The sequence below is a fragment of the Syngnathus typhle genome, linkage group LG4, assembly GCF_033458585.1.
Source record: "Syngnathus typhle isolate RoL2023-S1 ecotype Sweden linkage group LG4, RoL_Styp_1.0, whole genome shotgun sequence".
Classification (NCBI taxonomy): Eukaryota; Metazoa; Chordata; class Actinopteri; order Syngnathiformes; family Syngnathidae; genus Syngnathus; species Syngnathus typhle.
Window position 1 is genome coordinate 23,565,590 of NC_083741.1, and position 24,555 is coordinate 23,590,144.

The 24,555-nt window shown below is 47.9% G+C and overlaps 1 protein-coding gene across 1 annotated transcript in view; it reads left to right on the forward strand.

The window, feature by feature from the left end:
- Nucleotides 1-24,555, forward strand: part of si:ch211-186j3.6 (neural-cadherin) — a 109,212-nt gene that overhangs the window by 25,361 nt on the left and 59,296 nt on the right. The window contains exons 3-10 of the mRNA XM_061276706.1: nt 5,972-6,169; nt 6,941-7,166; nt 7,799-8,003; nt 9,036-9,147; nt 11,494-11,743; nt 15,140-15,282; nt 21,273-21,445; nt 24,301-24,469. Coding sequence (XP_061132690.1) covers nt 5,972-6,169; nt 6,941-7,166; nt 7,799-8,003; nt 9,036-9,147; nt 11,494-11,743; nt 15,140-15,282; nt 21,273-21,445; nt 24,301-24,469 — 1,476 coding nt within the window. The remainder of the gene's footprint in view (nt 1-5,971; nt 6,170-6,940; nt 7,167-7,798; nt 8,004-9,035; nt 9,148-11,493; nt 11,744-15,139; nt 15,283-21,272; nt 21,446-24,300; nt 24,470-24,555) is intronic.

A 24,555-nucleotide genomic window follows, 5' to 3' on the forward strand; every position in this document is an offset into this window, starting at 1 on the left:
AACTCGCTTCCAGGCAGCGTCGAGGGATTAACGCAGTGTGTTTTGCAGTTTTTTTTTGGTAAACAAATGATTCTGATCTTGTGCGGCTGTTGGCGCGCACCTGAGATTTGACGGCAGTCAAGATGTCAGGATGATATCTTTTTATTCAGCCGGCAATGTTGTAAATAAGTCTTTGTGTGACTAATGTTTAACTTTGATGAGCAGTGAGTGAATATGTGGACCGCTACGTTAGCTTTGTGTGCTAGCTGCCGTTAGGCGATCTTTGCTAGCTAGCTGCTGAACGCTTGTCACTTGTGAAAAGAATGTCATGTGTTTCCTGGTAAAGTATTTGTGCTTGTGTGTGTTTAGTGCACAAAAATATTTGCGTAAAAGAAGAAAACAACAAAAGCAAACACATAGGCAAGACATTTCTCCCAAGCTAGACTGAGATGGAGCTGCCTTTAATGAAGCGTTTGATTTAGCGACACGTTAGCTGCAAGATTTGTGTGCATTTGTGCTTCCGAACGTGATTTGATTTTAATGGAGGGAGGGCGGGCCGCCGTTACGCCCCCCCCCCCCCCCCCCCCCCTGCGCCTGTGGATGTAATTGGTGTCGCTCGGGGGGCCCACAAAAACTCATTTTGGAGAATTTACTGGCCCCGACCGGAGGAAAGTAAATGACAGAAGCTCACATTTAATCAATCAGCAGGTGCTCTTTTTCTTTCTTTCTTTTTTTTCTTTTTAATGAGGAGAAATGACTCAACCTAATGAAATGACAGTTGCAATAGATGGCAAAAGTATTTGAACACGGCCCTGAAGTTCTGGAACGGCAAAGCCTGAAAATGCGACTAAGCCATCCTCATTTCCGTCAAAAACACTGGACCAATGGAAAAGCGCGTATTTCACCAATTGTCATGATGGAGGCTTACAAAAAGATGCTAAATGTAAAAAAGTAACACTTTTGCTGCAAATAAGGCAATAGAAGAAATGTGCCAGAAAATTGTTGAACACAGAACCTATTTTAGGACTCGCTGGTTAATTTCTCACTGCTGAATGTATGTAGTACATATCAAAAATATTCAATTAAGTGTGACACGCAAGATAAGATAAAATAAGCATTTAGTGCCGGAGTTAAATCTGCCCAATAATGGGGGACTCGTTAGCGTAATGTAATTTGCGGCTCATTTAAAATGAAGTCGTGATTGATTCTCGTATGTGACATATATATATATATATATATATATATATATATATATATATATATATACACACCGATAGATTCAATGTGATGAAACGGACATGGCAGCAAATCAAAGTCACTTCTTTTCTTGACGGCGTGAGCATCGTATACGTCTGCTGCCAGACATTTTGAAGGTGCTTCTTCAGCCTCGCCCGCCAAATTCAAATGTTAGCGCACATTTGGGATCACTAAAAATGCCGCCTTTAGCTCGCTAAGAAATTCATCTCTCTCGCTTCGGAGGATGCCACCCTGTGACTTTGTTCAAATATTGCATAAATCCAACATTTGGACATTCCCAGCTGTGAGGAAGTCCAACGTCGAGGCCGGAGCTCAGGATGTTTGAGAACGGCGGCGACAGATGCCTCGCTCGCAGCTCTCGCCGCCATCTTAACATCTGCCGTCAGAAAAAACAAAAATAAAAACCAGAAAGTTCCAAGTGTGACTCTTGTAATCCCGACTGGATCTCGTCGAACTTTAACGGGATTGAGCTAATCTGGAGTGAAGAGAAATGACCTCGTTTTAGCGACTGTAGGTGGAGGCGCAACTCAGACCACAGCTTGAGCCACTATTATTACAGATCTCTTTTATGATCTATTTTTTCTGAGATATTTTTCCAAGCATACATAGTTTCCGAATGAAAGGCAGAATGTGATGACAAAAATTGAAATTTCACTCTTTCTTCTATTGTCCAATTTCGAAGTTATGTGGAAGAAAACTTCTTTATTCTTTTAGGATTAGAAGTGTCTTTGTTCTTGTAAAAATTCCATTTGAAAATAAAAAAGACTTAGATCTCATTGATTCATAGTCTTTTTCTTTCAAAAACCACAAAACATGTTATTGCTGTTCTCATCGATTTCCAAGTCCTTTTCTTTAAAAAAAAAAAAAAAAAACATGCTTTTGTTATCGCCCCACTACCAATTCTTTTTCCTTGAAAATGGGCAACTTTTGAATTCTAGACAGTCGAGCGCACTTTGAGAATCATCGTCCAAGTGCACTTCACTTTTCCGTTGACTTTCTGTTTTTCACTGCAAATCACTTTTGTTTTGATGAAGCTAATTGAATGAAAATCCACTGATATATATATTTGTTTTTGTTTACTTTGCAGTACATAGCTACTAATCAAACTAATGTTACATTAGCTTCCACTGCTGTTAAATGCACTTTAGCTGTGTCTGATTTCTGATCACTTGAACTCTATTTCAATGCGGGTCGTGATGCTACTTGCTGTAAAACAAGCGTCGGAGCGCACTTGCTAGTTACCTTTAATTGGTGTGAGGATTAAGAGCCCGGCCTTGAGAAGAGAAACAAAAAATCTCACCAGTCAGGAGTCCCAAGAGCATTCAAAGCTCAAGTCGAGGTTAAAATTCTTCTTGCGTTGTCATCGAGAAGCGAGACTCCCGCTCGGTCTTCTGAAGCCGTAAATTGTAAACAATAACCGAGCTCGTTTCAACAGGACCAATTAGGGAGGCTCAAACAAATGCTTGATTAAAAGACAAAGTCACCCAAGTGAATTGGAGTCAAGCAGATAGATGAAGCCTTCCCTCCGTCCGTCCGTCCGTTCTCGTTGTTCGTTAAGGACGTTGCTTGTTAAAGTCGCGTCACGGGCTGCGCACAAATCATCCACGTATAGAAACACCTTCACTTGAGTGCAGGGGCGTCAAACTCATTTTTGTCGTTTCCTTGGCAAGGCCATTATGACTGTCAACGCCTTCGGCATAAGCTACACAACAAATTGATGAACTAGTAAAAACGGTTAGTTTGAAAAAAATGAATGGTCATTAAATTTGCTCGCAATATCGTTATTTTTTGAAGTAAAGTATTGATGCACAATCTGTCTTTGCGGACCACATCAAATGATGTGGGGGGCCGTATCTGGGCCTTGGGTTTGACGCCTGCGCTTTAGTGTCTGGCAATTTCAGGACCATTTGAGGACCTTCACGTCACGACTACTGTGGAGGTTTGATGGGTCACTATCCTTTTATTTGCGTGCATGTCTATTTTTGAGGAAACGTAGCATCCTGCTAATGTTGAGTAGGAGCCACATCAGGTTTTGTAAGTGCTGGAAACCATTTGTGTCAATTTGAGCTCCGAAAATTGTCTTTGTTCAAATGACATTTCCCGCTCGCTCCGCCGTCGGCGCTTCATCAAAGTGCATTACAGATGGGAGCGACTTAGCTCTTTGTCATCCTCACTCAGAACATTTAATTAAGTGGCGTCCGTCCATCCGTCCATCCGTCGGTGTGTTTCCTTGCCTCCCATGCTTCAATTCTCATCTCCTTCAGACCTGCTCGATGTGCTTGAGTTGACCTGCTGGGTGACATTTTGCATTTGTTCTTCTCTTGGCTCTCTCTTGATATATTAGCTGATTAAATGTCTTGTTATCATTTTAAAAGCGCCGTGACTGTAAGTGCCATAGATGATGTTGAATCAGGCCCTGGAATATTGAAATATGGGCTATTTTCATTTCACCGAGAAAGTTGGAATGTTCTCCAACCATAAGGAATTGGTGACCCTAAGATGGCCGCTTAACCGCTTCCTCTTTGTCGTCGCGTTGTCCCGACTTCTTCTTCACCTTCTCCTACGGACTACTTCTTCTTCTCCTTGTTCTTCTCCGACTTGTCCTCCTTCTTCTTCTCTGACTTCGCTTTGAGGTCAACAAATAAGGAGTGCCTCCAGAGCAGCTGCTTAGCCTCCAGCTGCATTCGCTCGAGTAGGAATAACGTAACCAAAAAAAACGTCCGTATTGAATCACGCCGCACTTTTTTTTTTTTTTACGTCCGTGTCGCACTGATGTTAAATTCATGCCACTTTGAGGGGAAACCTTGTCCATGCTTCTCTCTGCTCTGGTTGGGTTCAAAATGGGAAACAGTTTGTGTAGAACAAAAGTAAAAGTGGCTTTTTTACTCTGAAGCAGACTACAAAGTGTACCAAATGGGTTGGATAAATTGATCAAATAATAGAATATAATGTAATGTACGGAACATAACAATGGCTGCAAGCTTGTTGTTGAAGCTGATGTAGGCCTTGTGACAAGACACGGCCTCGCACCGACAAGCGTGTGACTTCTCCCCCGAGTCCAGTCACTAAGCATCCAATCGGCCAATCGGATGGCCGGCCCGCCCGCCCGCCGTCTCGCACATGCCCCAGTTTGTGAGGGCGAGCGTGACGACCCGAGGACGGCGCTACACTTCCCGTAACCTTTGACCCCGCTCCTCATTTGCTCAATGTGCCTCTCTGACATGTCGTGTGTATATTTACAATCTGACCCTTTGTGGATTGGATTAGTGATAGCTTCTCTTCTGCCCCTTAAAGCCGCATTGTCCTTTTTAGCCAATTCATTTCGCGGTCTGCAATAATCTCAGGGATGAGGACACGAGACAGACACGCACACACACACACACACACACACACACACACACTCATGCTTCCTTTTATCTTCATTGCTTCTTTACTGTCGATGCCTTGTTTCTTCTTGTCCTTCCTCTTGTGTTTCTATAACAACCGCCGGGTCAGTTTTTCTCGCAGCCTTGTGCCGCCTCCGTTGACCGTCCTTGCGTCAACATACACACACACACACACACAGCTATAGAGAGCCATAACAGCATGTGAGCGCGCACGCAACATGTTGCCTGATTGCACCTGCTCACTCGCAAAATGCTCTCAACAGTCACGCACGCACAAGCTGTGTTAACGCGACATGTCAAAAGCAACTCCGCATCAGAAAAGATCCAATGAGACGGTGTGTGTGGTTGATTACGTGAACGGTTTGCTTCTCACGCACAAGAATTGCAATTCAAGTGCGTGCGTGTGTGTGTAAATGTCTTTCTACCTCGTGTGGGCCACAACCACTGATTGTGGCGACTATTTGCTCGCTGGGCCCGAGGAAAAATGCTCTCCAATGAGCTCCTTGCACCCTCTTGTCGATGGAAGAGGAGGTAACGTCTGATTGCGATGACTTGCCGAGATGCCACCGCCACGTCGCTGAGGTGTCTGCAAGGAGCCCAAAGAGGGAAGAAAAGAGCCCACGAAGGCAACTTTCCAATAGCGAAGCCATCCCGTCGTGTCGCGTCCTACGTTAGCTGAAAGTGATAAAAGGTGCGCTTAGGCGCCGAGACGCAGATTAGAGATGGGTGTCAAAGGAAGGTTGGGGTTAGCGTCTTAAAGTTTCAAGTGAGCCGCAGAAGTCAGTCAAAAGGGCTGGCTCAGTGTGGATTGCTGACATTTTAATCGCCGCATATAAAAAGTGACTCGAGGTGCTGAAATGCATTTATCTCCCGCAGAGGGAAACAAGAAATAAATCCAAACCAACGCCTTCTCTTTTCCTGCAGCCCATGCAAAAAACATTTTTCTTTCTTTTCCTTCAGCTTTACAGGAGCTGTTGCTGGCATTCAATTATCCAGTTGCTAGCAGAACCTGAGCCCGGCCGCCCGGCCCATATCGTTTTTCAAGCCTGCTTGAGGATATGAAATTTGGCTTTCCAGACTAGAATATGTAACATTCTGCAAAATAGTCATTTGGTTGATATTTGTAGACCTAGTACAGTCATCCAGTGACCAAGCCCAAATCACTTTTCAAAATGTATTTTTTGACTTGAGCAATTTTTTCGTCTTTTCAAAAGATCCAAACGTTGTCTACTCTTTATTTATTTATTTTTAATAAAAAAAAAAAAAACATTACTTATTTCTTATTATCTATTATTATTTACTATACATCATCCACAAAATCTAATATGAGTGCGTTTCCCGATGGGCAGGCCCGGACTGGTACCCGGTGCGAGTGGAACTAACGGTGACGGACGTGAACGACAACGTTCCCGAGTGGCGCATGGTCCCGGAGCCGTACCTGGCTGTGGTGTCCCCCGACGCCGCCGCCGGCTCGCTGGTCTACCAGCTGCACGCGCAGGATGGCGACGAGGGCCTCAACGGCGACGTGGAGTTCTTCCTGGCGGACGGTAAGTCACGACGGGTGATTGAAATTCTGTTCAGGGTTCAAATTTAGATGAGTTTCAAGCTTGGCTGAGGCCAGACAGCCTTCCTTTTTCCTTCCAACTTGCTTCTTGGAAATCCCCTCACACGCTCCTCCGTCAAAGTCCGCGCGAGTTGTTGACGAGCTGTCCGTCAAGTGGACGTTGACGGGCCGCCGACGGGCCGCCGACTGGCCGCCGACTGGCCGCCGACTGGCCGCCGACTGGCCGCCGTCTGGCCGCCGACTGGCCGCCGACTGGCCGCCGTCTGGCCGCCGACTGCCCGCCGACTGGCCGCCGTCTGGCCGCCGTCTGGCCGCCGTCTGGCCGCCGTCTGGCCGCCGACTGGCCGCCGTCTGGCCGCCGACTGCCCGCCGACTGGCCGCCGTCTGGCCGCCGACTGCCCGCCGACTGCCCGCCGACTGCCCGCCGACTGCCCGCCGACTGCCCGCCGACTGCCCGCCGACTGGCCGCTTTTTCTCCTGCGCCTGGCTTTGCTGCAAGCTTCGGCCGCACATGCAGCTTCAACGTGACTCGGCAGAATGAGACTTTTTATACAAAGAGCAGAAGAAGAGACCTTAATTGTCCCCCAAGGGGACGTGACTCTTTTCCACCAGCTCGGCGTACACACACACAAAATCAATCAAAGTGCAGCCGGATTTCTTTTGGGGACAAAACGTGACGGCAGGTTAATGAACGGATGTTCCGTTCTTCCCAGACTTGACTTGGAGCTTGAGAAGCATTCTTCCTTTTGTCCAGGTGGGGACGGGCGTTTGGAGGTGGAGCGCCAAAGCGGCCAGGTGCGCACCACGGGCTTGCCGCTGCAGCGCGACCGCGAGTACCTGCTGACAGTGGTGGCCGCCGACCGACTGGGCGCCCGCAGCGTCCCCGCCGTGCTGTCGGTGGTGGCGGGGCCCAGAGCGCCGCAGTTCACCAACGCCTCCTTCACCGTCACCGTTCCGGAGAACACGCCCGAGGGACAGCCGTGAGTACGCGCCCAATCAAGTTGACGGCGGTGGAATGGCGACCGGCTTTTTTCGCTCTTCAGGCTGACTCGGCATTTTGTCCAAATGCGGGCGTAGCTTGTGCGGCTGGAAAAGTTGGACGGCAAACTATTCCATTAAGCGTTTTGTGAAGAGTTGACTTTGATTTTCCCTGCCCGGGGTGACAACAAGGGCGCTCGCACTCCGCCGCCGGTGCCGCCGCCGCCGGTGCCGCGGTGGCCTTCGACGCCTTTAACAAGCAGCACAAAAGTGATTACTGCATTGCCGCTATTGATTTACACAGCGACAAACAAAAGGTTGCGCGACAAAGGCAGGACGCCCTTTTATGGTGTGTTACATCATGTTTATTGGCGCACACACACGTACACACAAAGTTTGCTGTGACAGTAAGCATTCTCGGCCTGGTCTCATTATCGCTTGCGTTAACCGTTTGGGTTTCAAGCCAGTGTTAGAGTTTTTAATTACAGTTGCAGACGAGGTTTCAAAATAAAGTTGGGGTTAAAAATAAAGGTTGTCTGTCCAAAATGAGGGAATTAGGCTGGTCCCCATTTAGCTGGCGACTTCTTTTGCCAACATGGGATGTCAACCCTTCCTTTTTTTGTGGTGCGCGCAGGTTCCTGGCGGCGACGGCCGTCTCCTTCCAGAAGAAGCCCATCAGCTACAGCCTGCTCATCAACCCCAGCAGCCTTTTCTCCATCTCGCCCGAGGACGGCCAAATCAGCCTGACCCGGCCCATCGACTACGAGAGCGACCAGCACCGCTACCTGCTGCTGGTGCGAGCCGGCGAGGGTCAGGACGGCATGAGCAGCGCCGCCGAGGTATCCTTTACTTCCCATCCGTTGCTCAGATGCTTTGTTGGCATATCGCTGGTTGGTTGGTTGGTTGGTTGGTTGGTTGGTTGCTTGGTTGGTTGCTCGGTTGGTTGCTTGGTTGGTTGCTCGGTTGGTTGCTCGGTTGGTTGCTTGGTAGATTGATTTGTCAGCTCTTTAGCTGGTTGATTTGCTAGATGCTTGGTCAATAAGTTTATTTTAGCTAGCTTGATTAGTTGGATGGTAGTTCGTCTCTTGGTTGTTGGATTACTTGTGAGTGAGTGAGCGAGCGAGCGAAATACTCGGCTGCTCAATAGAAGAGTTTGTTCCACGATTGGTTGATGAGTTAATGAGTGTTTGGATCTTGACAGAAAGACAGAAGGCTACAGTACAATGGTTAGATATTGCTTCCACGTGGACACAGGCATACTTTTTCTTGCTGACTGTTATTCTAGCTACATTGATCTGTGGTTTGTGGCCGTGCGCGACCACGTGTGAGGCAGCGACAGCGGCGGCGGCAGCCTGGTGTCTCAGCTCAGCTCATTTCCGCCAGCCTCTCGTTTCAATTCCGCGCTAACGCAATCACGCCATGTACGAGTCTTTGCGTGCTCCCTGCACACAACACAACAGCCAGCAAACCGGTGGCCTCCACACAAACACACAAATCACCTCAGGGACTCGACATGGTGGGATTTTCTTTATTGTCCATCTTTCCGGCTGATATTTACAAAAGGATTTACTGTTATTACAGAATTTCATCGTACCGACCGGGAATTAATGTCAGCGCTATTTACACACACCAGCGCACGCGCGCGTGTGTGTGTGTGTGTGCGTGCGTGCGTGTGTATGTGTGAGAATGATGCAGGCTGGTGCATCTGCAAGAAGAAAATGTAGTTTACTACACAAGGTCCATCATGACCACATTTGACACACACACATGTGGAGTTCCCCGAAGTCATCTTCTTGGTAGCTTTAAATGATTGATTGTTACGTCAGACTTTGGAGTATTATCAAACCATGTCCTGGTTTCCTCGTCCCCAGGTGCGAGTCATCATCATGGACGAGAACGACTGCGTTCCCGAGTTCCTGCAGTCCATCTACAGCAAGGACGGCGTTCCCGAAACCGTCATGACGGCCACGTCACTCCTTCAAGGTGTGTACGTGTGTGTGAGAGAGAGAGAGAGAGAAGGGCGAGGCATATATGTTTTCCACGCACTGTCATCTTGCAAATTGGAACTCAACCGGCCTTTCCCCAACTCCGCGAGGGGGCGCTACCGAGCGCGTCTTGGATGATTTTGCCCGAACAGAAGATCAAAGCCCAAGACCGGGCCAACTGTCGGCGCCGTTGGCGGCCGCCCAGCTTTGTCGCCACGGCGACGGTCGGCAAGCAGCTTGCGTGCCGGCTGGCCGGCAAAGAGCAAATTTATAAAATGATATGACTTGAAAAGAAGAAAGAGCTTTCTTTTTTGTTGCATCCCCCCGCTTATGTTCCACACTTGTTCCTTGCAGAAAGGAAACAAAAACACTCTCCACTGTTACCCTGCCATGTTTGACGCCTTTGCACGCTCGACAGATAGAGTGCGCTTGAGTGTTTTGTTTTTTTTCTTTTTAGGTTTGCTTTTCTACGGGAGCCAAAAAGGCTCCCGGGCGCTCGGCCGCACGATAGCGCATGCGTGACGCACCGGACGTCAAGCACACAAAAGCGCCAAAGCCACGGTGGTGTGCTGCGGGCAACGCTACAATGGCTCGCTTCAAGTGAAAAATATCAACAACTTCAATCCGGGGATTTCTACCTGGACTGCGCCATAAATGCATGGGCCCGCTATTACCCATACTGAGCTTTTTAGCTGAATAAATGACACTTTTGAATCTTCTCATGCTAGCTGCCGGGCCTGAATAAATTAAGAAAAACAAAAAGTGCGATCTCGGCTGGTGTACCTTGGGAGGTGGGAAATCTCTCCCCGGTGTGTGTGTGGAGGTGGGGGAGAGGAGTTTGTTCCAATGGAGTACAAATACATAGCTATGCCTCCATCATGTCACGTCTTGGCAAAGAAAAAGCAACTTTTTGCACAGATGTGGTTTCCATGGCGATTGGAGCCTCCTGCAGCGTCCTCCATCAGTACAGCATCTTTTATGCAGTACAACGCACACACACACACAATGCTGACTAATGGGCGCAGCAGGAGCTGGTTGATGAATGAACAATTGACTTTTTTTCCCCTTCACATGGGACGAGCGTCTTTGCGCCGGTTAGCGTCGAGTGTCCGCTCATCAACAAACTTAATCACGTCAAATCCAATAATCAATGAAGCACAAATTGAAACTTCTAACGACCTTGCCAATCCCCATTCTGCCGCATTTTCGGCCTTTTCTTTTTTCGTCCCTTAAAAGACGACAAAGAATTGTCGCGCTTTTTGTCGTGATTGCCATACAAGTATAAATAGAAGGAAGATGGAAACTTGGTGACTATTTGTGTAAATCGTCGGATTGTGATTTTCTTTTGAAATCAGGCACCTTCAAATAAATAACTTAATAAAAGTAAAGCAAATGATTATTCGGAGGCTCATAAAAGGTGTCACTTGCGTTGTGTCCCCGTGCAGCAGCAGCAGCAGCGCAATTACGGAATCAAACAAATGGGAAAAGAGAATGCCACTTCATAAAGCCGCCTTTAATATAAGCGTCTGATCATTTACTAGGACGCTCCATTTTTTATTTGGATTTCCCCCCCGACTGCCAGAAGCCTCGACGGCAATAAAGCGGCGCCGGTCACGTCCCGTTTATTCAAATGCAAAGTAAGATAAATTGGAGAATGGAGAGTTTGACGGCGAGCGAAAAAAGTTCTCGTTAGCGGAAAATATGCTTGCTCATGTCCCCGGTGGCGCGCGGCCTTTCCGCAAGGCAATCACTTTGCCGCTCGACCCGCATGGATTCCCAATGAGTCCCATCCAAACGCCTTCGCTCGCTCGCTCGCCGCCGCCGCCCGAGCGACGCTTTGGTCGACAATTAGTTGATTGGACGTCGTACTTGGTTTGGACCATTTACATCAAGTGGGAACTTTCTCCCCACTGTAAAACATGAACTTAGCATGTGCCAACGACTGTTAGCTGCAAACTAACAAAAGTTTTTAGCTTTTTTTATCCTTGTTTTCTTTCTCTCCACTGTAAAATATGAAGCTGAACTTGGCCGTTCTAGCAGTTAGCTTAGCTAACCACTGTTAGCAGCAAACTAATAAAAGTTGGGGGTTTTTTTTTCTCGTTTTCGTTCTTCACTGTAAAAAATATACCGTAATTTTCGGACTATAAATCGCGTTTTTTTTCATAGTTTGGGGTGGGGGGGGCGACTTATACTCAGGAGCGACTTATATACATATAGATGGTTTTTTTTCACTTTTTTGGCCATTTTCTGGCTGGTGCGACTTATACTCTGGTGCGACTTGTAGTCCGAAAATTACGGTAAATATAAAATGTGTAAAAAAAAAAAGTATTTTTTGTGTCCTCAGTTTCTGCCAGCGACTGCGATTCAGAGAAGAATGCGGAGCTGACGTACTACACGCTGAGCCCCGACTTCACCGTGTCGCCACACGGCACCATCTTCCCGGCCGGGCCTTTGGACTACGAGAGGCCCAACCACCTGTACGAGTTTGTGGTGATGGCGGTGGACAAGGGCGAGGTGGCTCGCACCGGCACGGCCACCGTGAGGGTGCGCATGGCCAACGTCAACGACGAGCCTCCTGACTTCTCGCAGCACGTGTGAGTACCGCTGCGCATCATCCCCCACGTCCGTGATTGGTTTGACCCGGAAAGTCAAGTCCCGACTTGCTGAGCTGCTTGCAAACAAACGGTATCGTGTGAGTGACGGGCGAGCGTGAGAGGCGGCCAGCTCCGCTGCCGGCCGGCTCAGCGCCTCCCTCACAGCTGCTTCCCGTTTTGGATCTGTGCGCAGCTGCAATGAGCCACACGACCCCTGTGCCGACATCACAATGGCCCCAACCCCTCCGGTGGCGCCGGCATCTTCTTCTTAATTGGCTGATTTTCTGGCAACGAGCCGGGCGCAAGCGGTGAGCTCGGGTCAGTCGGCCGTGCCCATCGGCACCCTCGGAAAGCCCCTCCGTGCTTGTCGTCACTCTCAGAGAAGATTGTGATGGACGGGCGCCATTGATGTACACTCATGCATCGTGCATCTTATCCATTGTTTCTATAGCGGGCGCTGGTGCCGGCCGGTGCGGGTCCGCCCGCGTACGTGTTTTGTGTACTTCTATTGATTTAATGTCGTGCGAATAAGGAGTCCCCTTTCTCCATGGGTAGAATCCAACCTGCCACTGCAGCTGCTGGAATTAAAGAGATAAAGGCACTGGACAATTCAATATCATGCGCAGCCTCAATATAGCACAACAATGGAATTACTAACACCTGCTGCTATGTGGCCAGAGAGAGAGCGAGCGCGGGCGGACAGGACAGGACAGGACCAAAAGCAATAACAAAAGACAGCAAGATCAACGGCAATTGTTAGTGTGAAGTTTGTGAGGGGATAGACAGACAGACAGGCAGGCAGGCAGACTGACTGACAGACTGACAAGCGTCATTGTCTGCCGCTCGCTCACTCGGAGAGGCCGCCACAAAGCGAAAACACCAGTCTGGCTTTTGGGAGTGCGCCAAGGTTATCGTGATGAACAACGGAAAAACATTAGCATCGACTGGAAACAATAAATGCAAAAATAACAAATACTTGAAAATGTCTTTGGTTTTGAAGCATGAGCTTTTGGGATTCATTTATGATTATTCACTGGAAATCAGTCAAACACAATCTCCACTCAAATGAGCGTAGGAATATCGTGCAGGGTCTTGTCCGGACTGCGACGTTTTGTGAGGCAGCAGGGACAACATTTTGTGTTTGGATTCAGACCTTGTGGATTTTGTCATTTTTGAACTCATTCAGTCCCATTGACGGTTCGAGACGTCAAATATATTAATCGGGTGTGAACGGGTTAACCGCTGCAAAACAAAACAGTCCCTACATTAAAAAAGTAATCCAACGAAAGTGATGCATTTTCAAAAAAAAACAAAAAAACAAATTAAATAAGGATTAAAATATAACAACGGCAGCAATCTTGAAAATGGACAAAAATGAGACAAAAAACCTGCTAGCACTTGAGTTGACAGACACACAGAGAGAAAAAAGCAATAAGCAAAGCAATAAAAAGAGCTTCTGCGTCTTACTGGCAAGGCGTCACCATGGACCTTTTATTTATCGTTTTATTTATTTCTTTATTTTGGCATGGGTGACAGCAAGGAGTCGAAAGGCGTCAGCGTGCGTCCGTCTTGGCCGACGGCGCCGCTTTGAGTTGTCGCTCCTTTCCTCCCACCCGACGACGACGGGCCGCCGCCGCCGTCGTCGCTGCGTGGCTTGCCAATTTGCAGCTGTTGCCTTGGCAACCGCTCACCCACCGCAACAAAATCATTTTCATTCATCCGAAGTTGGAGAAAGAAAAGATGCGGTGGTGGGCGTCCCTCCCCACTTCCTAAATGTCACCTTTGTGATAAAAGTCACCAAGGAGACGTCATTGTCAAAACTATATTTTTCCCTTCTCCCCGAGCCATCTCCATTTCAAGCATCTTCGACATTTTCGCCATTCTCGAAACGTATCAAAGCAAAAACACAATTAGCGCTTCAGACGAAACGCCGACTCGACATTTTTCACCTCGCATCCCCATTAGAGTCCAAACAAATTTGAAGCAAACGCACTTTTGGGAGTAATTATCCCGCGTGGAAGCAAGCTCACTTTTGATTTCAGCGTCGCTCGGATCAAGGGCAAAATCGATCAGCTCTCTTTGACTAACAAGAGAAATTTTCCAAGTTAAGGGATTATCGCTCCACGAGGAAAGCAAAAATGGGCTGATTGCTTGACATCAATGGCCTCTCAACCGCTTCCTGGTGGCGTATGAAACCTTCCACGCCGTGGGGGGTGGAACAATGGATTCCCGAGGGCAGCTACAATTCCCTTGTTTTGCGGCAAGCTTATCTTCTGGAAAGCAAAAAAGGACTGCCTTGAGCTCACGTGGCGCTAACAAGTGAGACTTTGAATTTCGCAATCCAACAATCTAACGCCTGTTGCTTGAGAACTCGCGGGAGGAGTTGGTCCAGACGAATGGCGCAATCAGCCATGCTTCCACGCCACCCCCCTCCCCTCCCTTTTTTAGAATTGTAGGCCAGTCGTCGCCAACTAACCACCGGCCTCCAATTCCACAAAGCAAATCAAGTCAATAATTAAATTCACTAATTAATTTCCGCGGCCCTGCGGGAGCCTTCTCTTTTCTGCGAGCTGAGGCGGCGTGCGGAGAAAACAAAGTTGCGCGCCCCAGGAAAAAAAAACGTTAGAAAGTAATTAGTGTGTGCTGGTGTATGTCCGAGGTGCTTTTCATTTGATTGCAACATCGATCAGAACAAATTGGAGACGTGCCGAGGGTCCAAAACGGCGGCGACCTGATTGAAGTTGGCGTCCGTTCGCTAAAATACCACTCCATTCACGTCAAAGGCGAGGTTGTCGCGCCGTCGAGTCGGATTAACCCGGCGGACCTTGAGCGCGGCTCCTCAAAATGGCGGCGCTCTTTCCGAGCTAGAAACACTCGGCGGACTGAGATAACGAGAGCGGCGGGGGTTACAATTACTATTAAGATTGAACTGATTTATTTGCAAATAAATACCTCAAAGTGGGTGTTTTTGTGTTTTTGCCAAACAGCATAAGAAAGAGCCAGCCAGCCAGCCAGCCAGCCAGCGCTGTTAGCCAGCCCACTGCGAGCTTTGTTCTTTCAAACAATCTTCTTCACAGCACTCCTGTTGACATAGCGCAGCGGGAAATAGTCAAACGCCTGAAAAAAATGCTTCTGACGTTTGTCGAGGCTTGTTGCACGCATTCCAAGAAGAGTTTTACTTGCAGACCCAATCCGGACTGGGAAACGATGCGAAAGTGAGAGGGGGCGACCCGAATGACCCAACTTTTGACCCTCAACCGGACTGAATGACTTTCCGCCTGACGGCCACATGGCCCAATAAAAAGGGAACCCATTTGAAAAGAAAGAAATAAAGAAACGATATCAGCGCTCAAGGCAGAAAGTTTGTCAAGGATGGTTGTGTCTTTTCTCTTTCAGCTACCGGACGTTCGTGTCGGAAGACGCCGGGCCCAACACGTTGGTGGCCACCGTGCTGGCCAAGGATCCCGACGGAGACGGCATCACCTACCGCATCGCCTCGGGAAACGAGGAGGGCAACTTTGTTATCGACAGCCAGAAAGGTAGGAAATGTTTTGCCTTCTTCCGACGAGGATGCACCACCACGCTTCGTTCCGCCAGCTCGCTCGCTCGCTCGCTTGGGCGTGTTGAAATTCTGACAGCTTGCGTCGCGTCGCGCAGACTTTGGAATAATCAGCAGCGTGCAGCCAGACAAGCGTTTCCTTGCATATTTTCTCACAAAACGACAAAACAACGTCTGAATTTTATTGCGGCGGGTCGGCGAGCGAAGGGGCTCGTTTGGAGGCTTGGGCAGGGGAAGCGGGGCGGCGGGATCGACAAATAAAGAAAGAAAGAAAGAAAGAAGACTCTGAAATAAATAGGTCATTAGACTAATAGATGAATATATGAATGAATATATAAATGAATGAATGAATGAATAAAGATAAAAACAACAAACATCTGTCTTAATTGAATAAATGAATAGATGCATAAATAAATAAATAAATGAATAAAGAAACTTCAGGCTTACTTGAAGAAAATTTTCATTCATTTTTATGCCACTCCTTTAAAAACAGAATTTTCAATAAATCGGTTCCGATATTGGGTGGCATTTTATAGTGCATGTGTACCTAATGTTGTGTCCGTACGGTCATTGAATGAGCATAATCAACATTGCGGTCCGTTTGTTACGACCTTTGACTCTTTTAACGAGCGCCAGCCAGGCTGTTGTCGCAAACACACAAGGAGGCACACAGGCAAGGTGACACACGAGCGAGGTCCGTCACCCACTCCGCCAACGAGCTTACTGTTTGCTGTGTAAAATTGATCATCTCATAATCGACGTGGAGCACATTGGACTCCGCCCTCGCGGGTGATCCGTCCTCTTTGACCGTGATGGAACACCTTGATTGCTTTGCATGCAAACATAAACACACAATCTTCAATCTCAGCCACCCAAGGCAAGTGTTAATTTGCTTGTAAGTCAGCCCAAAAAATACTACAGTGGCAGATTTAAAGGGGCCATTAGGATGGCAACGGCTCGCTCAATAGGATGATCAGGCTTTCCTATTACAAGCGCTAAATAAACGGGCGGCGGGCAGGCGGCGGCTGCCAATAAAGCGTCTTCCCCGCTCGGCGTGCCACGTTGTGTTCCGAGAGTGCAAATGAGCTAAGTTTAAATGGGAATTTGGAGCACATCAAAGTGGACGAGCTCAACAAACGACTCCTGCCGCTTTGGAGCCGGCCAGGCCAGTCGTCCCTCAAACGTCCCTCAACAATCCTCTGCTGGACTGCATTTTGGGTTTCCCGCCCCGCAAGCCGGACTCTCCCGGCCGGCTTTTTCTCTTGCTGCTGGCAAATGATGGTCCGGCACCGTTTTCGAGCGTTTTTTGAAAGCGCGCCGTTTGCTTGCTCGGACCGGCCGAGATCAACTTGAGCAGTGCGAGTGCAAGCGTGAACGAAAAAAAAAAACGTGCCACCGTGAGCTGAACGACTTGAGTTGGACTCGGAGCAAATGACCCTGAATTGGCTCTAAACGACTCGATAATGGCAGCAGACTGAGACCAAACGACTCCAGAGTGCACACTTAGATCCAGCGCCTTGACTCAGGTGGAGTGTTGTGTGTTCAAATCAAAGTGCGAGCATAGAAAGCTTGTTGTCACAATGTCGGCTTCGATTTTTTCTTGTTGTTGTACCGTCCTTTAGCAGTTGGCCCTGAGCTTCTGTTGGGTTCGACGGCTGACCCGCATCTGATGTCAGCTTTACGCAAAGCACCCGCCCGCATGGCTTTCTTTGGCGTCTTCCCTCAGGCTAATGTATTGTTATTCCGGCTTCTCTTCCTCCCCGTCGCCTTTCCTCCGATTCGCATCCTCTCAAGGTTCCTTCCTTCCAAGTGTCGACGTGGGCGGTGGCAAGGACACGCAAAGGTCTGAGAAGATGAGAGGAGACATGAACCTCGGTGCCTTTGTTTTCTCGGAAGATCCTAAAACCTTTTCCGTGTAGCATTTGCATCCACTTAGGCGCTGCGTGCCTGGCTCACGTCTTCAGCTCTTACTTTCACAGTCCATTCAGGGGGCCCTCGCCATATACGTAATGCGTCTTGGCTATCTCCGGCTAAATCCAAACATATGATGTACACATTGAGTGGGGCCCAAACCACTTGCATCTATCTGGCCTTGTGTCTCAATGCATTAAGGCCGAGTGCCTGTGTGCACATGTTTGTGTGTGTGAGCGTGCATGTGTGCGGCCGCCTTCTTTTTATCCCACTGAGCCGCATCTGCGGTGTGGTGGATGTACAATATGTGATATGTAGGATGCGGGCTTCGGAGATCTATAGGCCTGCCCGGACGTCGGAAGTCCCTTGTCATTTTGTCTCGGTTGAAAATTCTCTCGATTCATTTACTTAAAGGCTTGAATCCATCCATCCATCCATCCATCCATCCATCCATCCATCCATCCATCCATCCATCCATCCATCCATCCATCCATCCATCCAACGGCAGGGCAGAGTCATTGGCTAACTCCATTAGCTAAGCTGGAAACAGACGCCATACGATGATGCACCAGTGTGCGGGGATAATGAGGATGTGGCAACGTTGTAATGAAGGTGTCCGGGTGGGAAAGTGCACCCGAGTGCTGGCGGGCGCCCGAGCGTTCCCTCATTTTAATTGACAATCGGCAGCCGGCGCAGTCGGAATACCCAAGAAGCCGCCTTAGAAGAGCGAGGCGGCAGCGCGGCGGAAGGGTCAAAGTTGAAATGGAAATAGACGGCATGCAGATTCCTCGAGTGCGCGTGCCAACCGAGGGTCACGCTTCTGACAATCTACGAGCTTAATAGACTTCCTCTTACGCGCCAGCAATCTGCCAGTCTTATTATTGATTTATGATATGAATATTTGACTGCGGTTCAAAGGCGGCCGGCTGGAGTCACGTCCGAACGCGGCGGCGGCGGCGGCGGCATCATCTGCACAAGACGTGCCGCCGCTAATGCCGCTAATCTCACTCGTACGATTTGTAACTCCCTCCAGGTTTGAGCTTATTTGAGAGAACATATGCTCGACGGCCGCTTCATTAGGTACGCCAGAAAAAGAACATCTTCAAATGGGAATTGTAATCTGTCAATCAGTTTGTACCATTCGGAATGACAAATAAGCTTGCTGTCGTCGGGCAAAAGCCTCCAAAATCATCACTCTTCAAATACCGTATTTTCCGCCCTATAAGGCGCACCTAAAAACCTAAAATTTTCTCAAAAACCAACAGTGCGCCTTATAGTCCGGTGCGCCTTATATATGGACCAAATTCCTAAATTTAAACTGGCCCAAAGCATTGTGTCATGAAATCAATCATAAGTGGCCCGCTGAAGACTATGAATCATGAATCAAAAAGACTATGGATCATTATTTTATGATTATAAAGTAATTTGTTCCGTCTGAAGTTGAAATAAAAAAGATAAAATGGAGAATGATTTGATTTGGATTAAAAATCTGACATGATGCATTAATGGTGCGCCTTATAGTCCGGTGCGCCTTATATAAGGATGAAGTTTTAAAATGGGCCATTCATTGAAGGTGCGCCTTATAATCCGGTGCGCTTTATAGGCCGGAAAATACAGTAATCCCAAAATTCACCCTTTAAAATCGTACCAAAATGAGAATTTGGCCAAAATTAAAAATATTCCTCTGAAGTTGCAAAAAAAATGAACTCGCCCAAATTTGGCTCCAAATTCTGTCTTTTTTTTTTTTTAGTTTGCGTAGGATATTGTGCTTGTTTCCTCTTCCAACTTCCCACGGGAGAATTTGTTGGACAAGTGTCCCGAAACACACAATCTGACTTTGTTCCAATGCACTACTTGAAAATGTAACCTGTTCATTTTCTTTTTTTCCTTCCATGTATGATAAGGATTTCTTTCAGCTCTCGAAATGAAAACAACATGAAAAGCATTGTGAGTCGTAAGATGTCATTTATGGAACGCCTTTGGTCTTTTTGCACTTGCTTATTCTTTTTTAATTTACCACTTGAAAGAAGACAACATAAATCCAACTCAATATATCACATGAAAAGCTGCCAACCGAAAAAAAAAAAGACAACTTTGCCGCTTGAATCCAAGAATACATGAATGAAAAAAAGAATGAACAAAAAAAGAAACCACATCCCCCGAAGGGAGATTTAAAAACGTTTTCAACAACTGGTCTCGTGTTTAATCCTGCTCCTCGCGGGACTCCACGCTTCTTCACAGCTGAGCTTCAAATCATGAAAGAATAATAACCCACAGACAGATTTTATTAATTGATTGATCCGCCAGCAGTCGGTCGTTTTCATTAAAGACGGGATTTCTTTTGTAGTCGCCCTCATTAGCTTCTCGACGAACCATGTTCACAAAAGCTCACTGCAAATGGATTGCGTGCCTTACCTTGTTGTAGTACCACCTTGTGATCATGGGAGGGGGGGGCGCCATCTCGGTCGGGATCTTAAGGGTGGCGTTCCCAAACCTGTGGAGCGCAATTGCAATCTAGCAAGTGAGGTCATTCCGCCCCACTGTTTCAGTATCATAGATTTTGGAATCGGGTGCGGATGCCCGAAGGGATGCACTGAGGTAGCTACACATTTACAAAAACTTTTTTTTTTTTTAGTTTGAGTTTTATTCACGCGTTATTCAAGACATACAACATGGAACAACAAACAGTAATTCCGGATGCGTGAAAAGGTCACCCCAAGCAAGCTAGGTCACCCCAAGCAAGCTAACTTGTGCAAGTAGAACACAACGCGAGCGCTTTATTGAGTATAATCGCATTCCAGAGGATGCACAACATTAAAAGTGTGCTGGTATAGTCATCAAGGGGGGGGGAGTGGCGGTATGCATGTCAAAGACGCACATCAGCATACAAAAGGCGACGCCTCACTACACGCAAAGAAGAAAGACGGCAGAGAGTGAGTGGGGGAGGGTGTGAACGAGTTTTTCCTCATCTTAATTGCACTGCAGCTGTTGCCGAGCGTGTACGTGGCGTGGCGTGGCGTGCGCGGGTTTCTATTCCCCCGTGTGCGCATGGGTGCATTAATGTGAGGCAATGTGTGCGATGCCTCTCGCACTTCTCTTGGCTGCAAATTGGAGTTGGCTCTCGCCACCTCTTTGCTTTCGCCTTGTCTGTTTGTGTGCGTCACCGTCGCACCTAACCTGGATGCGGCGGCTATTGTGACAAACAACTCAAGGCGGGGCCGGCGGACATCTCACGCAGGTCTGATGCTATGAACAAAAGCAAATCATACATCATCTTGTGGCTGTCATCTTTCCCATCACCTTCCCTGCTCTGGTAAACGCAGATAGACTCACGTATAGTTCACACAAACACACACACGCAACCATGATTTCAATTCCCCGCTGCTCTCCTCAAACACAACAAACAAATGAACACATGACAGCGATAGCACCTGGCCCGGCCCGTGAAGATAAGGAGGATGTAATAAGCACTGTTCACACTTCAAGCTCACACACACACACACACGCAGACATAACGCCGACCGACACACGCGACATAAACAGAGCAGCCGGGGTATGAGATGAATACAAAGCGCGCACACAGAGAGTCATTCAAAGCCGAGTGGGATGCAGATGAGTCGCCCACAGCATGACAGGGGGACCGAGTCCAAAGCGCAGTCTCCATCGGGCCGTCGTTGTACGTGGGCGTCGCTTAGCAACCGTCAAGCAGCTAACGTGGCTTTTAAGAAGCAAATTTCACAACGTCAAGTGGAAGCGGCCACCCTTTGCGATTGTAGTATGTTGCTTCTACTATGGCTAATGGCGATGCTACAACGACAAGCGTTAACAGCAAGAATCATAATATCAAAGTACCGTATTTTCCGCACTATAAGGCGCACCGGATTATAAGGCGCACCTTCAATGAATGACCCATTTTAAAACTTTGTCCATATATAAGGCGCACCGGATTATAAGGCGCACCTGAGGCTTTTAGGTGCGCCTTATAGCACTGCGGAAATTGTATAAAGGTAGGATGGCGGCGTTGCGCTAAGCTCCGCCCCTTTTTGTCTTGTCCTCCAGGTTTGATCCGTCTGCGCTCCAGCCCTCCGCCTCAGCTCCAGGGCGTGGAGTACGTCCTCAACGTGACGGCCACGGACGACAACGCCTCGGGCGGCCCTCACGCCCTGTCGTCCACCGCCCAGGTGGTGGTCGGCGTGGACGACGTCAACAACAACAAGCCCGTCTTCGAGAAGGTGACGTAGCGCCGAGCGACGGGCAGCTTGCAAAAGGTTTCGGGAGGCTCTTGATCACCGTGACGACGGCGACGGCGCTGCCATCTTACTCCATCCCACATAAGACGTCTTTTGCCGCTCAAGCTCATTGTCCTTGGAGCCGCCGTGTGTTTATCGGAGCTCCCCGGAGGAGCGATTAGCCGGTCGGACCCTCGTTCAAAGCTTCGACGTCCCACTCGAGCGCCACGCAAGCGTGTGCAAACGAGCCAAACTTTAACGGGGTCTCGCTTTGCATTTTTACTCTTCTTCTTTCTCCGCCAGCTGTTTTCAAAGCTGATTTGCCCGCATTGCCGGAGGTATTTTCAGACATCTTTCGAGACAAACCATCCGTTGTCTTCTGAAACAAATAACGGAAAATAAGAGCAGACAGACGTCGTGTTTGGCCGGACAAAAGTATTTTAAATTTAATCACTTCTTTAATAATCAATGGTAGAATTTGGGCCGGTCTCACCAGAAGCACCAAATTTTCATCATTGGAGGAATGTTTTGGAGACATTTGTAGAGAAATCCACCCCCCAAAAAATCAAAACAATTTATTTTTTCCCTCAAAACTTGAATATTCTCACAAATATACAGAATTGATTTTTTTCCAGATTGTTCGCTGTGTGCATCGACTCAGGTCTAAAGGCGTAGTGAAAAAAAGGTGGAGTGGCTTTCCAAAAAAAAACCAATATATTCTCCAGTTGAGGTCGGGAAGCTTTCAAGCTTGTCCTCCAGCTTTGGTTAAACATGTGACCGGCGTCCTCCTCTGACGCGAGGCGAGCACTCCAACTCGGCCGGCGCCGCAGCGAGGTTCCGCTCTCCCTCAACGGCAAAACTAACCAGCCGTGTCGCAGAGGTCAGGAACTGAGCCGGCAAATTTAGCGAGGAATGGCTAGCGCGCTCGCTCGGCCTTATCGTGGCGAGATGATGTCGAGTGCAAAGGGGAGCAAGCGCTCTTGCTTGTTTATTGCATCTTTTGTCATTCTTCCAGCTCAACTTTCCGAACAATCTTTCCAAGGACGAAACAGTTTGTTTACCAAAAAAAAGAAGAAAAAAAAAGTCTGTGAAATGGCATTTTTACTGACAAAAGGAGAAAAAAGATTTTTCTCTGAAGGGTTCTGGGAAATGATGCTAAAACAACAAAATGTCAGACATCTTTTTTTTCCCCAATGGGTCCATTTAGGATGATCACGACTACCAAAATTCAAGTTGCTGAGCAAACTTTACCGAACTACGTAATTTTGCTTCATTTCTATATGGTTCAGGCTTTAAATTCTTCTGCTATATTTTGCCCACAAGGGATGACCAAAAATAAATACCGTTTTTTTCCCTGTATAATGCGCAAAATTTAACCAATTTATTGTCCTAAAATCTGGTGTGCGCATTATACATGGGTACAATTTTTTTTTTAAATCCGGATATGATACGGAGGCCGCCATTACAGATGCGCTTTCTTCTCTACTGTTCACTTCAAACACGCTCCATACGAACACAATGCTGTCGTATCAGACAAGGCTTGCTCGATCACCTGCTCGTTTGCTGTCTGTCACAATGTACCCTACACAAATCCGGAACATTTCTTCGCTATTGAGTATGCTAGCGCATGCGCAGTGATACTGAGCGGCAGAATAACATCCGCTTGTTCCCAAAGATGATCTTTTTTCTGAAATCATTTTACGTTCACGGACTTAAGTAGGAGTCCAAATTTGGGTGCGTATTATACATGGGTACAGGCTTTTTTCCAGCATCGACATGCCATTTTTAGGGTGCGTATTATACATGGGGGCGCATTATACATGGAAAAAAACGGTACAACTTTTTGCAAATGCCAGCTACCAACCAAAATGGCAGACGCGGTATTTGGGGCAAAAATTCCGAAAACCTTTATGTGCGTAAATACACTTCTGCTTAACCAAACGACAAGTGACAAAATTGAACTGGCTGAAATTTTGCACCAAACCTGCCTGCCTGAATTCCAAGCCCATAATAATGCGAACCACTAACAATGAATCACGATATGACGAGAATATACAATCCGACGCAAACCTTTCTCTCTCCTTTCCGTATTCCGAATATCCGATTAATAGTCGCGCATTTCTGCACTTCCACCTCAATGGAGCCGTTAAGCAGCTCCGTGAAATTGCTGTGGAACTTCCCATAAATCAAGCGCGCGCACGCACACACACGGCTGCCGGTGCAGATACATGACAGTTAGCGGTGGAAATAGAATCAAGTACTTTTCTAAGCGAGCTTCATTAATTCACGCAATTTGGCTTGGAAAAGCAGGAACAGCTTGTGGGGGCGCAAACATCTTGGCGCAGAGAAATGTTACCTTATGTATAATAGATTCATTTTGAAAGTCTCACTTGCAGGCAGAGGAGCCCTGTGCTGCAAATGCACTCGCACTGCCGAGGGAGGGAGGGAGGAAGGGAGGTGGGGGGGGGGGGGGAGCGGGTGGATGCCCACTGCTGCTGCGAGAAGTCAGTGGGGGGAAATCAAGAAATACAAATTAAAGCCGTGTCAGCCTCGAGCGCTCGCCGTGACGCGACGGACTCGGAAGGAAATGCGAGCGGCACGAGAGACGCTTTCCCGCTGCCAGACGGTTTCTGTCAGTAGGGAGCGCCAATGAGTCGACTGCACACTTGAGTTGATCAATTGGAAAAAGTCAACCATTTTTACATCCAAGTTGACATGAGGCCCACATGTTACTTTCATACATTGCTTCCTCAGCCTTTTTGCTCATCAAGTTTGTCAAAAGTCCGAGCACTCGGGGTGCCTGTGCGAGAAATCAACAAATCAGCTGTGCCTTAGTTTGCTCTCCCTCCTTCTCTCAGTGCCAGCAGTACCGCGAGAAGACCAGGGTTCTGGAGAACCAGCCGGCCGGGACCTTTGTGCTGCAGGTTGAGGCGGCGGACGCCGACGAGGGTTCCAACGGCAAGGTCACGTACGGCTTCATGCACAAAGACTCCACCGTGCCCGCCTTCAGCATCCACCCCGACACAGGTGCAGTAGACAAAAAAACGGCTTATGAAAGCAGATTGTAGCATAGTTCTGAATGCAAAAAAAAAAAAAAAATGCTAAATGGAACC